This window comes from Larus michahellis, chromosome 2 (genome assembly GCF_964199755.1).
Source record: "Larus michahellis chromosome 2, bLarMic1.1, whole genome shotgun sequence".
Lineage (NCBI taxonomy): Eukaryota > Metazoa > Chordata > Aves > Charadriiformes > Laridae > Larus > Larus michahellis.
The window spans coordinates 51,857,563-51,870,744 of record NC_133897.1 but is presented as its reverse complement, the minus strand read 5'-3'; the positions used below and the strand labels follow the sequence as shown (position 1 = coordinate 51,870,744).

General features: G+C 41.4%; 1 protein-coding gene across 50 annotated transcripts in view; it reads right to left on the bottom strand.

Annotated features, from left to right (window-relative positions):
- ARPP21 (cAMP regulated phosphoprotein 21) overlaps positions 1-13,182 on the bottom strand; it is a 201,264-nt gene that overhangs the window by 53,926 nt on the left and 134,156 nt on the right. For 27 of the 50 annotated variants that reach the window (XM_074575358.1, XM_074575374.1, XM_074575394.1 and 24 more), the window contains 3 exons: positions 11,992-12,051; positions 9,475-9,707; positions 1,678-1,908 (listed from right to left, as the gene is read on the bottom strand). In XM_074575358.1, coding sequence (XP_074431459.1) covers positions 1,678-1,908; positions 9,475-9,707; positions 11,992-12,051 — 524 coding nt within the window. The remainder of the gene's footprint in view (positions 1-1,677; positions 1,909-9,474; positions 9,708-11,991; positions 12,052-13,182) is intronic. The other 23 variants (XM_074575386.1, XM_074575401.1, XM_074575363.1 and 20 more) reach the window with 3 other exon arrangements.

Below are 13,182 nucleotides of genomic sequence, written 5' to 3'. Positions count from 1 at the left end.
CTCAGCTGTTGGTGGGCTTGAAGCAGCAGCGATTCCTTTCATTTGTTTCTCTCAGTCCTATCACCTCAATTATGGATGGACTTCTGCCTAGGCCTGCTGAGTTTTGTATGGGAGTGGGCCACACAGCACACAAAATGCCACCTTCTCTATTGACCGAGAAACTCCAGTGCTACAGACAGAACTATCAACTACCAGAACAACAGAAATGAGTAAATTAATAATAACAGGGTTAGCTAATACCCATCTCCCATTCTGTCCTCTCCCCGAGTCATTTTAAGAAATGACTAAAATCACCATTTATGTTGACAGTATGAGGCTCTCATGTCAACAATGTAATAGCTTGAAAAAAGTACGCACAAATAGTAGTCTTGAGTAACTTGCACAAACATGTATTTTTCTAAGTCATCTCTCTAGAAAAAAATTATCGTGTTTGAATCTAAGAAAAGCAAGAACTCTTCCCTGATTTTATATACACTAATATAAATTGATCAGCCCCAGATACTACGCTCTAAATGTCTGTGGAAAGTTTGGTTTAGTAGTTTTGTCAAGGCTGTGTTTTTCTGAAATGCTGCAACTTTCAGAGTTGTTTTGACTGCATTCTGACTAAAAAATTATTTTTAGCAGTGGACTCACAAATAAGCTTTACGCATTCGCACCAAAATACTGGAACACAGGGGTGTAATATACATAAAATACTGATTCTAAATAAAAATCCCCAAACAAAAAGCTCCTAAATGCTTTGTTAAGGACTTTGAAAGCAGTATTTTGGAGTTCAACTCTCAGCTCCCAGTATAATGGAAAATACATTGCACTGTAGGCTTTGTTATTTTAAACCCAGCATAACTCAGCTAAGGTTGACGGCACGGCTAGTCATCGTCACTGAAATAGTCCCAATCAGTGAAGAAGCATCACAATCTCAACCTCCCTGAACCTTTGCAATGCTTTCAGTACAATACTGTGGGGAGTAATAGCGTAACGTTATCTGGACTTCATCTGGACCAAGGAGGCAACAAATTGCCTTAAACTTTCAGCGAGCACTCCAGTTCAAGCTGAGTGGTTTCTGAAGCGTCCACAGTGCTCGGGTGGCTGCGAATACCTCGTTCAAGCCCCGCAGTGCTGCTGACTACCAGGGCAACAAAGCAGAATTGAAGAGATTACGACTCTCTCACATCACAAAACTTCCCATTTAAGTACAACTGCTAATCACATAAGGAAATTAACTCTGGAGTGATAATTCAAATACAGCCTCTAAGCCTTTCGAAATTCTTCTGCTGTTAAGCACAATCTCTAAAATTTTGAGCATCACATTTCAGTTGCACCACATCTCAGCTCGATATGGAAGAGCATCTGTCCTTAGTGAAGCTCATGGCATCTTGGCGGATTCGCAGTCAGGGAGTGCCAGGACTTTACAAGATGAATATCCTGTCTGCGACCGCACGAGTGTGTTTTGCATGACTTCCCACCAGCTATGCCACAACGGCCTCAGAAAGCCAATCCAACTTTGCCTGCAGATTCGAAAAAACGACCTGCCAAAAGTAATTTCTACGGATATTTGCTGCTTGCTTCCTCGTAAAGTTCCTCAAAGAAAATATCTCTTGAAACATGAGATTTACCAGTTCCCCAGCCGACATCTGAAACGCTGAAGGGCAGCACCAGGCAGGAGAGCATCGTACTGACCTGTGTGTGGGTTGAGAAGGATGCTGCCAGGCGGTATCCCTGCAGCTTCAAGTGGAAGAATGATATAGCTGGTGTTGCTGGGGGCCACCTGGCCACTCATCCCGTTCTCAGGGTAGGACACGCTGCCTGAAGAGCTAGCCGTCACCCCGGGGACAAGAGGTGCACTTTGGAGAGGCTGATGTATTCGTGACAGTGATCCTGAGGAGCCAGCGCTGCTGGAAGACTCTGAGCCTAACAGAGAGACACAATCGCAGCAGGAGGGTTACAAGGGACCCCAGTCCCCATCAGACACGGCGCGTACGCGAGGACACCCTTCACAGACCGCAAAGGCAAGCACTAGCCCATGCCCAGCTGATAGGAGGGGAGTTTTCATTCCCTAATGAGCTCAGTATCCAGCGGTATTTCTACAATTCAAAGGACCACTTCCCTGCCGCAACATCTGCTCCCCCCCCGGCCAGTAAACAGCTTTACCAAACAGAACGCAAAATGCTCAGCACGTATTTATAATGCCAAAGTACTGGTTCATAAAGTATAAAAACTAAGCACAGGGTTTGTAAGTGAAAAAGAAACAAAAACCTCACACAACACAACAAACCACCAAACATTTTGTGCCGTAAAAAAAGACCCAGCAACTGAGCTGTCAGTCAAGTAACAACGTACCTGTGTCGTGTGTGTACTAACTTAAAGCTACCTAAGACTTTTGCTACTGTTTTTTTCAGCATCTAGCCTATTAAAATTGATCAATCAAGATAAATCAAATGTGCTAAAACACATATGTGCCTGGAAGGATGAGGAGACGCATCATTTTAAAGCCCAAATATAATTTCCGAACTTCAGCGATTTTACTTGATTAGATTTTGGTTTGCTTCACATAAAAACGACAAAAATGACTGAGAGTGTAAGGTTCAGGTGATGGCTTCCTTAAAGCAGGATGTTAAGGCAAATACAAGGGAGGTGCAAAACCAAACATCTGTACGGATGCAACCTCCCAAAAGCATATTGTAATTAAAACTTCTTTTATTTCACTTCTGTGCACTGTCTACGCATCTTACGTTAATTACGTGCTCTCCTGCAGGTACAGACTAAAAGAAAAGACAGAACTCAGACGTCAGTTTTAGCAAACTTCTTTCCTAGAGGGCAAATTATGTCCCTTCCTATTTAGGATACTGCAGGAGGACCCTGAAGCAGACTGCTTAGAGTCTCGATTTGTTTTCAGTCAATTCCACATTGGAATTTGTTTATTTCCTTGTAGGTAGAGCAAAACAGGTTTCCTCTGAAGAAATCACACCAGCATCCTGTTACTTAACGGAGGGTCTTTCTACAGATTGCTGGGGATTGCTGTGTAAAACACATTTTTATCCATCTTCTTCAAACTTCATATTCACATGGCAGCTGCCACAGAGACAGTCCTCTTTATGAGCTGTGCACTATTTGCTATCAGCAGGACCCTAAACCTGCTTCTCCAGGATCTATCAAGAAAGCAATAAGAGATTTCAGAACAAATTTTTGATTTCTATAAATACACTTCAAAGTTGTATTAAATGCTATATTTTTTCCCCTCCTTGTAGACTAAGGCTGGAAATTTAGAAAGATTATTCCTGCAGGGATAGTTTTATTTATCGGATCATTTCAGTGTCTAAAAAGCGCAGATATTCCTGGAGGTCATCCTCATCAAGCTGCAACCAGGATTTGGTATCTTCCTCGCAAAAATAAATGCAACTGCTGGAGCTTAATCTTCCTTCTACAGCAGTCACCAGCTCCTTTCCTGCATTTCCCTGGCTCTTCTACATGCGCTTCATGTTGCTTCTTTGAGTTCTTGCTTGACTTTCTCCTCTTTTTCATCACCTATTGAATTCAACAGGTTAGCAAGCTATCTGGAGGTGCAGGAGTGGTGATGAGATTTCATAAATCTCCCATTATTTCTAAGCGTGTAAGTAGTATCAAGCCTGAGTTCAGACTTTTCTCTCCGCATTTTGTGCTAGTCTGAAGAAATGCCATTAGCCTGAAAGAAGACTGCAGCTCTGACGTTCAACTGTTGTTTTTTTTTTCCCTTTCCTCCCCCCTTTCAGCTGTTTTTATGGCAGAATCACAGATTGATCTTTACCAGCTTCTGAATGTTAAAAGCCAAAGGACTGCAATGAATTCAGATGTACTCATCAAATGGTAGGCAGAAGCAGTGGAAAAACCTCTGGAGCTATCACCCCACATTGGCCAAGGCGATAGCTTTGAAACGTCTGCTTTAAAAGATCAGAGATCTGCTCTCCTGTATCAGTAAAATAAGTGGGTGATTTTGAAAGAACACAAGTAAAACACAAAACTATTTTAGCAATTTTTTGAATATTTAAAAAAAAAATCCCAGAAATTACTCCTTAACCAATTTTGCCCCCATTTATCCTGTATAAGAATGACCTTTTTTTTTTTCCCCAACACTACAACTTATTTCTTATCATTTTAAGTCTAGACATATTAAGCCAAGTAAATTCTAACACTAATGTTTGGAAATTAACACCAATTAATCTTGTCTTTGTAGCTCTGATGAGCTGTTTTCACGGTGTCTAAATTTGGAATAAGAAATCACCACATAATGAATTCAGTACTGTAGCAAATGGAAAAAAAAATGAACTATCTGACTTTATTCAGATTCACATTAAGAGATGTCTTGCTAAAGACTTCTGAAAGGAACTTTGACTAAATGAGATTTTTGCCCCCATTACACAACCCAACCTCTTTTTTCCAGTATGTAATGATGGCTACTTCTTCTAGATTCTTCTGTAATTTTCTTGCTGCTTCACAGTTGACATAATAATAACCTTCATATTCTCATGACTTTCCATTAATATATTTTTAAAGTATTTTGAGAAATACAGCAGTTCAAAGAGTGGTAAAAGAAAGAGAGACAGAAAAATCACCACAAAGTCTTAATGGCTTAGAGGGTTTGTGCAGGGAGAGCATGGAGATACCACTAATTTTCCAATATTCTGAGCATTAGTCAGCAATGCAACATGTCTTGCTCTATTTGTTTTGGGTCAGCATTCAGTATCTGATGACTTTGAACATCTCTGTTCATCCCACATTCCAAGTCCGAGGTAAATTTTTCCTTTCTTATCAACTGGACTCTCAAGAGCTACCCATCACTTGCTCCAGGCAGTCTTTTTTTTTTTTTTTTTTTAGGAACAGTAGAAAGCTGATCATCTATGGAAGTATTTTTGTCTTGGACATAGTTTCTTGGTTTAGGAATATTTATTTGCTACTTTTGTAAGCCGCTTGCATTTCTGTATATTACAATGTATTTAGGGTTTTTTTTTATGATAATGGTACGTGCTCACTTGAACATGATTATTTCTCTGCAAGATGCACTTCTAAAAATAAGACTGATGTTTCAGCACAGTTGGTTGGCGGGAAGAGTATGACTGGAAGCAGTTGGCTCATGATTTATTACCCATATATCAACATTCCTACAGTTTCTCTTGGACTCACGAGATCCATCAGGCTAATGCCAGATTAAAGGAAATCATAAAGAAGCAGAAATCCAGTTCCAAAAGTCAGAGAAAAAAAAAATTATAATTTTCAGGACACTTTATTTAAAAAAAAAAAAGTTAATGCATTGAAATGCCTGCAGTATAATTGTCTTTCCCCAACAGGAGTAGCAATGAACACCTAAACAGGAGAGATTAGACTGTGGCTCCGATTACTTGGAGCCTCGCCAAGAAAGTTAACGATCCCTACAGATCTGTATCAACACAGCTGATACCCCAGTGCAGCCAGCGTTTTGTAAATGGGGGGAAGAAAGAATCACATTCCAACAGATGTGCATTCCACTGAATGGAAAGTGCATTAAGAGAAGCTAAAGATGCAACAGTTACATCTTTTAAGTCTTCCAACGATTATTTGAATAGATACGTAGATACACAGGGGACATTTCTTTGAAACGCATCTTGTCTTCCCTCCAAATAATGTATATAAAAACCTGTTGTAACGTGCCAGTGAAAATAACATGGTGATTGACGAACTAGATTTTCTCTTCGTGGGTGTGTTAAAGACTGAACAGGTGCATCTTTGATGCCTACAAGGACATTTATTTCACTTACCACTCTACAACCCTGGAAAGTCCACTATACTACTGGAAATCTAAACTAACCAAGATTTTGTATGATTTCCTGAGTTGTATGAATGCAATCTGATTGCAATTCGTTAAATTATTAACGCCCCGCTCAATACTGAATTATAACTTAACACATCTCTATATATCTACTAGGCTTCAGAATAACAGAGAAGAAAATTTTATTTGCAATATACAGTCTGTGCTTTTCATTGGCTTTCTACACAATCAACAGGTGCATGAAAATAACCATCAGAATCAGTAAGATAACCGTGTAATGGGTTTCAAACAGCCCCTTTTGTGAAGTTTGCAAGAATGAAGTAACATAATTCCTTTGCTAAGCTCCAATTCCTGCGCAGCTGAATGCAATTAAAGTCTAAGACTAATTGACACTACTGCACTCCACCACGGAAAACAGCACGTTCTATGATCTGTCTTTGCCTACGGGGCGGCTAACATCTTTCTGTGCTTCAGTTTCTTCTTTCTGTGCTTCTTTCTGTTTGTCTGCTATGGACCATTAATTACTGATTTATCAGAAGTTAAGGTTAAGGGCAACAATATTAAAAACAATCCAGAAAGGCTACAATGCTGATATTGCATCACTGCATATCTTCTCAAAGGCAGCCGTGAGCCATCTGTGAAAATCCTGAAGGTTTTAATATTCCCATGATCAAGAAGAGCGTTTGACAATGCTTCTGGATGACTACCATATACGTAGAATAATTTTCACATTTAAAATGGTCACAAACATTTTCCATCATTTAGCCAATGAAGAACATTTTGACCAGCTAGTGACTTTAAAGTGATTTCATACATACTATGTGCAAGACAAAAATGCCTTAAATTTATTACTGTGAATCATAAGGCACTGCACAGAACAGACCAGTACTTTCTGCAGAGGAGAACCGGGACAGAATTGGTGCCCACCAGGCTCTGCCACACTGCCAAGGCAGCGTGCCTGATGTTTGTAGCTACTACACTGATTGAAATAGGATTACAGAGGTGTAAAGACAACAGAAAATAAACAAAATCCCCCCAAAATAAAAACACGATCAAGCTTTAAATGAGTACTGAGCTATGGAACACCCAGCACAGCCTATGACTAGAGTACAGATCTAATGCAAAACATGCCCAATGAAGAGTCGCTTGGTACCTAATGTACCTTAGAAAACATATGCAAATGGCACATGGGGACTCTGACAGCTGTATGAATGCACTCAGCATTTTTTGGTGAAGGAAGAACACTTTATCAAGGCATATTTCTCCATATTTTTTTTTAACAGTCATTCTTTTCTGCTTCAATGCCATTCAATAATATTTTAGAGAGAAGGATAGAAATAGCGATACAGATAGATATTGTTCCCTGTGACTTTCCTCAGGCTGACTGACAGTTTTGACTTTCCGTCTTGGCTTTGAAAGTGTAAGTTTGTTTTGACATCCAGCCTTGCTCTTTTTCCCCCACCTCTTCCTTTGATTTTGTTTCTTTTTTCCCCCACTTTCTCCCTCACTTTTTTTTGACCCTGCTCTGGCAGGGGGGTTGGACTAGATGATCTCCAGAGGTCCCTTCCAACCCTATGATTCCATGATTCTGTGCCTCAACTAGCTTTCCAATTTAAACACTTTGCTTAAAAAAAAGTCAAAGCACTTACAATATGTAATTGCTCTGCAAAGGACATGGAATTTTAATATCACCGATGTTTTAAAAATGTATTATAAGAGCTTTCATTTGAAAGCAATTTTGGGTTTGGTGCATACGGAGTGCAGATGCATTTACAAGTATTGGCATGCTTCAGAGATCTCTCCTTTACTACTTTTTCTAACTGCGCCCTCTAATAATGCTTCATTTTAACACTACAACAGCTACTTAAAAGTATTACTCTTTTGCAATTAGATGTCTCAACACTCCAAACTGGATTTCCCTGACACCGTTTTAAGTGTTCTGCACCTCTGCAATACAACGCTGCAGAGACACACATTTTACTGCATTCTATTGAAGGTGAATGATACAGAAAAGTACACCAGGAACCTGTGCCTCCTCCCTAATTCATGGATATCAAATTGAATTCTGATGCAACGGAAAGATTCATGTGAGGCAAAGAAATCTGGAGGTAAAGACATGGTCTATCGCATACTTCAGGCCCCACTGCATAGCTTATTCAGCCTTCATACAAATAAAAAATACAGGAGAGTGTAGTTTCGAAACTACATACACGCTGGTTTTGCTACATTGCATATGCTCATGCTCAGGAACAAGCCAGAGGTAACAACTATACTGTACTAATTTTCGAAGTCAAATTATTCTTACCTTAATTCCACGGGATTTCACATACATAAGGATGGAGCAAAACTGAAGGACAGTCTTATCTTAGAGAAGGATCCTTATGGGTCCCTTCCAGCTTGAGATATTCTGTGATTCTATGAATCTTAGGATACTAAACCAAATATTTTTCAGGGTCTCAAAAGAAACATAAAATAGAAGCATTAAGAAGAAGAGGCAAGATATTCCAAAAGCTCACAGCAGCTTTATGACCAGCAGGGTTTGAAAGGGCGGCTTTCCAACAAGCCAGGTTCCTTTACAGCTGTAAAATATAACAGAATTTTAAACTACGTTCAAGATCTGGTGGTCCAGAATGTAGTTACCAAGTCGAAGGTTTTCTTGATTTATTCTGACAACTCCATTCCTCATTATCCTGAATCACGGCAAAGGCTACCATACAATTTTGGGAACAGGAGTGAAATATGATCAACCCAGGTTTGATAAACTGGGTTTAAATTAAGTATTGTCCATAAAACACTCTCAAGCTGAAAGAGCACTAAGTGCTAAGTATTGATTACCACTTGTCCTGTACTATATTTATCAAATGAACCAAACTGATGGAATCATCTGATGGGCTCATTATTTATTATACACTTTACACAAAAATATAATAGAGTAGCTTAATGGCATGGCTTGAAATTACTTAGATCCAGACCCTGTGACTCACTCATATGTTAATGTATCCGTGAAGTTAATGCAAATAAATGCAGAACTCCCACGAGGTCCGTAGTCTCCTTAAATGGTGCTTTCATTTAATGGGAACTAAATGAGAAAATGGAGGGATTGTGGGACTTCTGTGAATCCAGCGCTTCAGCCTGCTTCCACCACAGCACACTGCCTCATCTGCCAGCAGCAAGGGAGAGGCTGTACTCCAAGACACAGACGGTCTGCATTTCAGCAACAACAACAAAATGTTCTTGGATTTCTCATCAGCTATATGACATTTAAATCTTCACGATTCAAAAAGATTAAGACTAATAAAAAGGCAAAATTTGTGCTATGTCTGAAAGGAGTACCACCGTTTTCAGGCTACGAGAAGTGCAGACAGTCAAACAGGACATGCACGTACTCTACTCCAGGAAAAGCCTACCTCACCCGTGATTTGCAAACCTCAGGCACCGTGTTTTCTTCTTGATTCCTAAAAACTCAACACCAGGTACCCAGATACTCACATACATAGATGGACATACAGACACGCACCGGAAATATGACTGTTGATGTAACTCACTATCATGTCCAACCATGGGGGTTGGACTAGATGATCTCTGAAGGTCCCTTCCAACCCAAACCATTCTGTGATATACCATACTCAGGCAAGTACCGGTACAGCCATTTATCACCACACAACAAGAAGTAACTGTGAACCCAATAGAGTACCAGCTACCTGTTTTAGACAGTTTGCCGGTACTTCTGTTGCTTGATGAGCTATCTCCTCTTGTCAGGACGGTTATCCCACCAAAACTGGCTGTCTTTGTTATGGCTGGCTTCAAATTTCGATTTGAGCTGTCTGAGTCTGTGCTGCTCCATGGCCTCTGGTGGTCTGTCCACTTCAGTTCGTTCTCCGTACTGCTCTGTCGACTGCCAGATGCCTTTCCCGTGCTGTCTCTGTTACCCCTACGGACATCAGGAAACAAAGATTTATACACAGACAAAACCATGTCAGGGCAGAGTCTATCTTTGTGCACCCTGCAGCGAGCCTAATAAAGAAAAAGGAAATACTCTGCATTTACGAAAGCATGCCTGAAACAGAGGATTTGACCCCCATACTCATCTGCCTCCAGCAAATAAACCCTGCTCTACCCTTTTTACATGCACAGCACTTACCGCTGCTCCCCATCCGCATATATCCTAAGAGCACTTCACCGGACGGGGCAATATTACGTAGCACTGATGTAGTATTTCTGTTGCCTGTTGACCGGTCTCTTCCCTCAGCAGACCCATCGCTACTTCTCCCTTTGCTGTCCGTCACCTGTAATGTTTTTCTCACTAACTTTACCTTTGTCTTTGTATCCACCCTCCTTATTTCTATTGCACCTTGTCCCCACTCATCATCTGCTCTGTGAAGCCATCCAAAGCCCTCCCCTAAACATGTGTCCTCCCAGTGTGACCCCAAACTCTTCAATGCTAACGCTCCACTTAGAGACCCACCAGTTAGGGTGGGTTTTTCCCACCCCCTCTGCATACAGTAATTGCAAAAAATTCTGGGTAGAGACTGTCTGTCCTTGAACAGCTGCAGAGCACCCAGGGTACTGGGAGTAACAACACAGTAAACTGTGAGCAGAATTTGGAGGAGAATTCAGCTTATTTATGGTGAACCACTTACAATGTGCTGCTGAAATGACAAACCAGCATGCCTACCACACCTTAGTGCACCACAACCATTACCCCAATAACACTGGCTTTTGGAAGGCTTTTAGAAGACATTTTCCACCCCTCCGTCTTATTTTAAAGTATAATACCTTGCAGGCTCAAAGCTCTTTCTACAAATCAAAAAGGTGGGACTGTATCTATTATTTTTTTTTGGCCCCTTTCCCCTTGTGAACATGGCTCCTGCTCTTTATTTGGAGAACCCGCCGAGCTGCGTGACTCGGGACGTGAAGGAGCAGCGTGTCAAAGACGGGATGAGGCTGGTGCGTTCCTTGACTGTGATCAGAGCCACTCACAGATGTGATCAGCAGTATTAACCTGTTGACTTTCGCTAGACCCAGACAGTGGGAAAGCATGAAGAGAAACAGCACAGAAGCAACAACAGACAAAAGGAAAAAGATTTTAAAAAGAAAATGTCCTTAAGATTTAATTGGAAAGCAAAAAACCAAAGTATATTATTTACAGATTCTTCTGCATTCTTGTGCTTAGAAATTAACAATTATCTTATATTTATATCCTAGTGGAAAAGAGGAAGAGAAACAGAATGCTTTTGTATCCCAGTTATCTATGGTTTGGGGTTACAGAAATTCCTTTTTGTTCCCCAAACCTGAACAGGTATTAGTTATTAAGAGCATCTGTGTGTAAGATGCTTCCTTACTCCTGCATGGCCAATCCAAGACTCTCAGGTCATCACGGCTCGCCCAAAGCATGGAGAAAAGTTTTTCTGCCTGCTGCCTGTGGCCATGGGATGCGGCTCCATTACTTCTGCCCGCTCTGCTTAGGATTTGTGGCAGCTGATTGACTTTAAAAGCAGCTTGGCAAGCTCAGCTCTAGTTGGTTTGAACTGAACCTATGGGAGCTCAGGGTGCGGGCACAGAGCCTTTCTAAGCCTCTCAGAGGAACACTATCACCACCAGGTTGGGTCTTCCACTGATTCAGTGTGTCAAAAAGTTCTCCATGAAAACATGGACTGACTCCTACTGATTTCCTGTGGCTTGGGATGCGATCTGGGATATGGGATACATCTGAATGTTCTCTGGGCAGAAGGAACTGGAGTTTGGAAGACAAAATTTACAGAGAAAAAAGGTTTCAAAACGTTGCTACTTTAGATAAGGGAACTTCAATCAGTTTCACCTCACCGTACTTTTACTTCAGCTTTTAATAAAAGAACAAAAGGAAAAAAGGTCAGTCTGGGCATTAGTCTGTGAAACATGCCTGTAGTACGTATTAGAGCAAAATCAACTTCCACCTGTCACAGTCACCCCCAAATTGTGGCAGTCCAAGCAGCTGGGCAGCTGAAAATCTCATATGGTTCCTGAGCCGATGATCCATAAAACCGAAGGAAAGAGTCCCATTGTGACCTCCCCATTCAGAGCATGGGATGAGCGGTGTAAGAACTCCGTTCTCTGTGCTCCTTTCCAACCAGAAAAATGACATACCCCGACCTGTCAAGGTCTCCCTCGGCGAGGACACAGATACAATCACGAGTGAGAGTTACTGGGAAACAAATATTAAATAAAGTCATACAAACCTAAACAGCTGTCTTTTCTTATGGGTGTCATTGCATATACTACTGTCTTCCAACAGCCTACTGGAAAACGAAAAGAAAGATTACGGTAACAGACATGGCAATTCAAATTTATCTGATCTGTAAAGCTATGTTTAATTTCTAGCAACATCTTCCAACTTGCGCTAGATTCGTAGTTTAAAAAAAAAAACAAACCAAGGCTAAAATTTCCCCCGCTCCCTCTCCCATAACTGTGCACAGTCAACTGAACGTTAAGACATGTCAGCCAGGGAGGCTGAAGGCCATTTAACGTTTCCTGTTACCGAGCAAGGTAATTCTCAGAAGCCAAGGAACTATACATCTACATCCAAAAGAAAATTCATAAAAATGTCACCTAATCAGAACATAAAAAATGCAAGCCAGCAAGATACTGCATATATAATTTTAAGCACTTGCTAAGTCGCTTGGAAATCTCTGCAGCTCAGAGAAACGCTCAGGTTCTCCGATGAAAAGGAAAGGCAAAGCACTTAAACACATACCTAATTTCCAACACAGCAAATCAACAAGATCGTTTACGTGCACAGAGCTAAGTACGAGTTGAAGTGCTTCACCTGATCAAAGGCTGTAAGGCATGCAGCAAGAAAAAGCAGTGTTCCGAGGAAGGCAGCTGAAGTCTTCCTCCTGACAACAACAGCGCAGGCAGGAACGGAAGCCCAACTTCCAACCTGGCCTTTTCCTGGTCTCCCCTTGGGTATGCGTCCTCACACCAGGAAAGCTGGTCAGCCAGCTCACGGGCTGGAGCAAAGCGAACCAAGCGCAAACATCAGAACAGGCCGCGTCCTCCTGCGCGCAGGCGTGGGACTGAATGCATAAACCAATGGAGGCCTGGCTGTGAAGTTCGCGTGTTATCCCACAAAGGTCCCCATCCTACCCTCAGCAAGGCAGCGTCTGAGCACTTTCCATACTGACTTGGGAACAGGAACAACTATATCATGTTTATTGTCCCAGTCCGTGCAGAGAGGGAAAAGTAGGTTTATGGGAGTATCTGCTTTTTGGGTTCCTCTGTTGAAATTTTGATTTATTTTGATAAAATGTATCTCCACAGTCACAATACAGAAGCAGCAGCTGAGGAAATGTCCTTAGCTCTCAGAATACGAGGTGGTTAGATGACAGTGCCCATTACCTCCTGAGGGCCCTTCCCTCATTCCACTTACA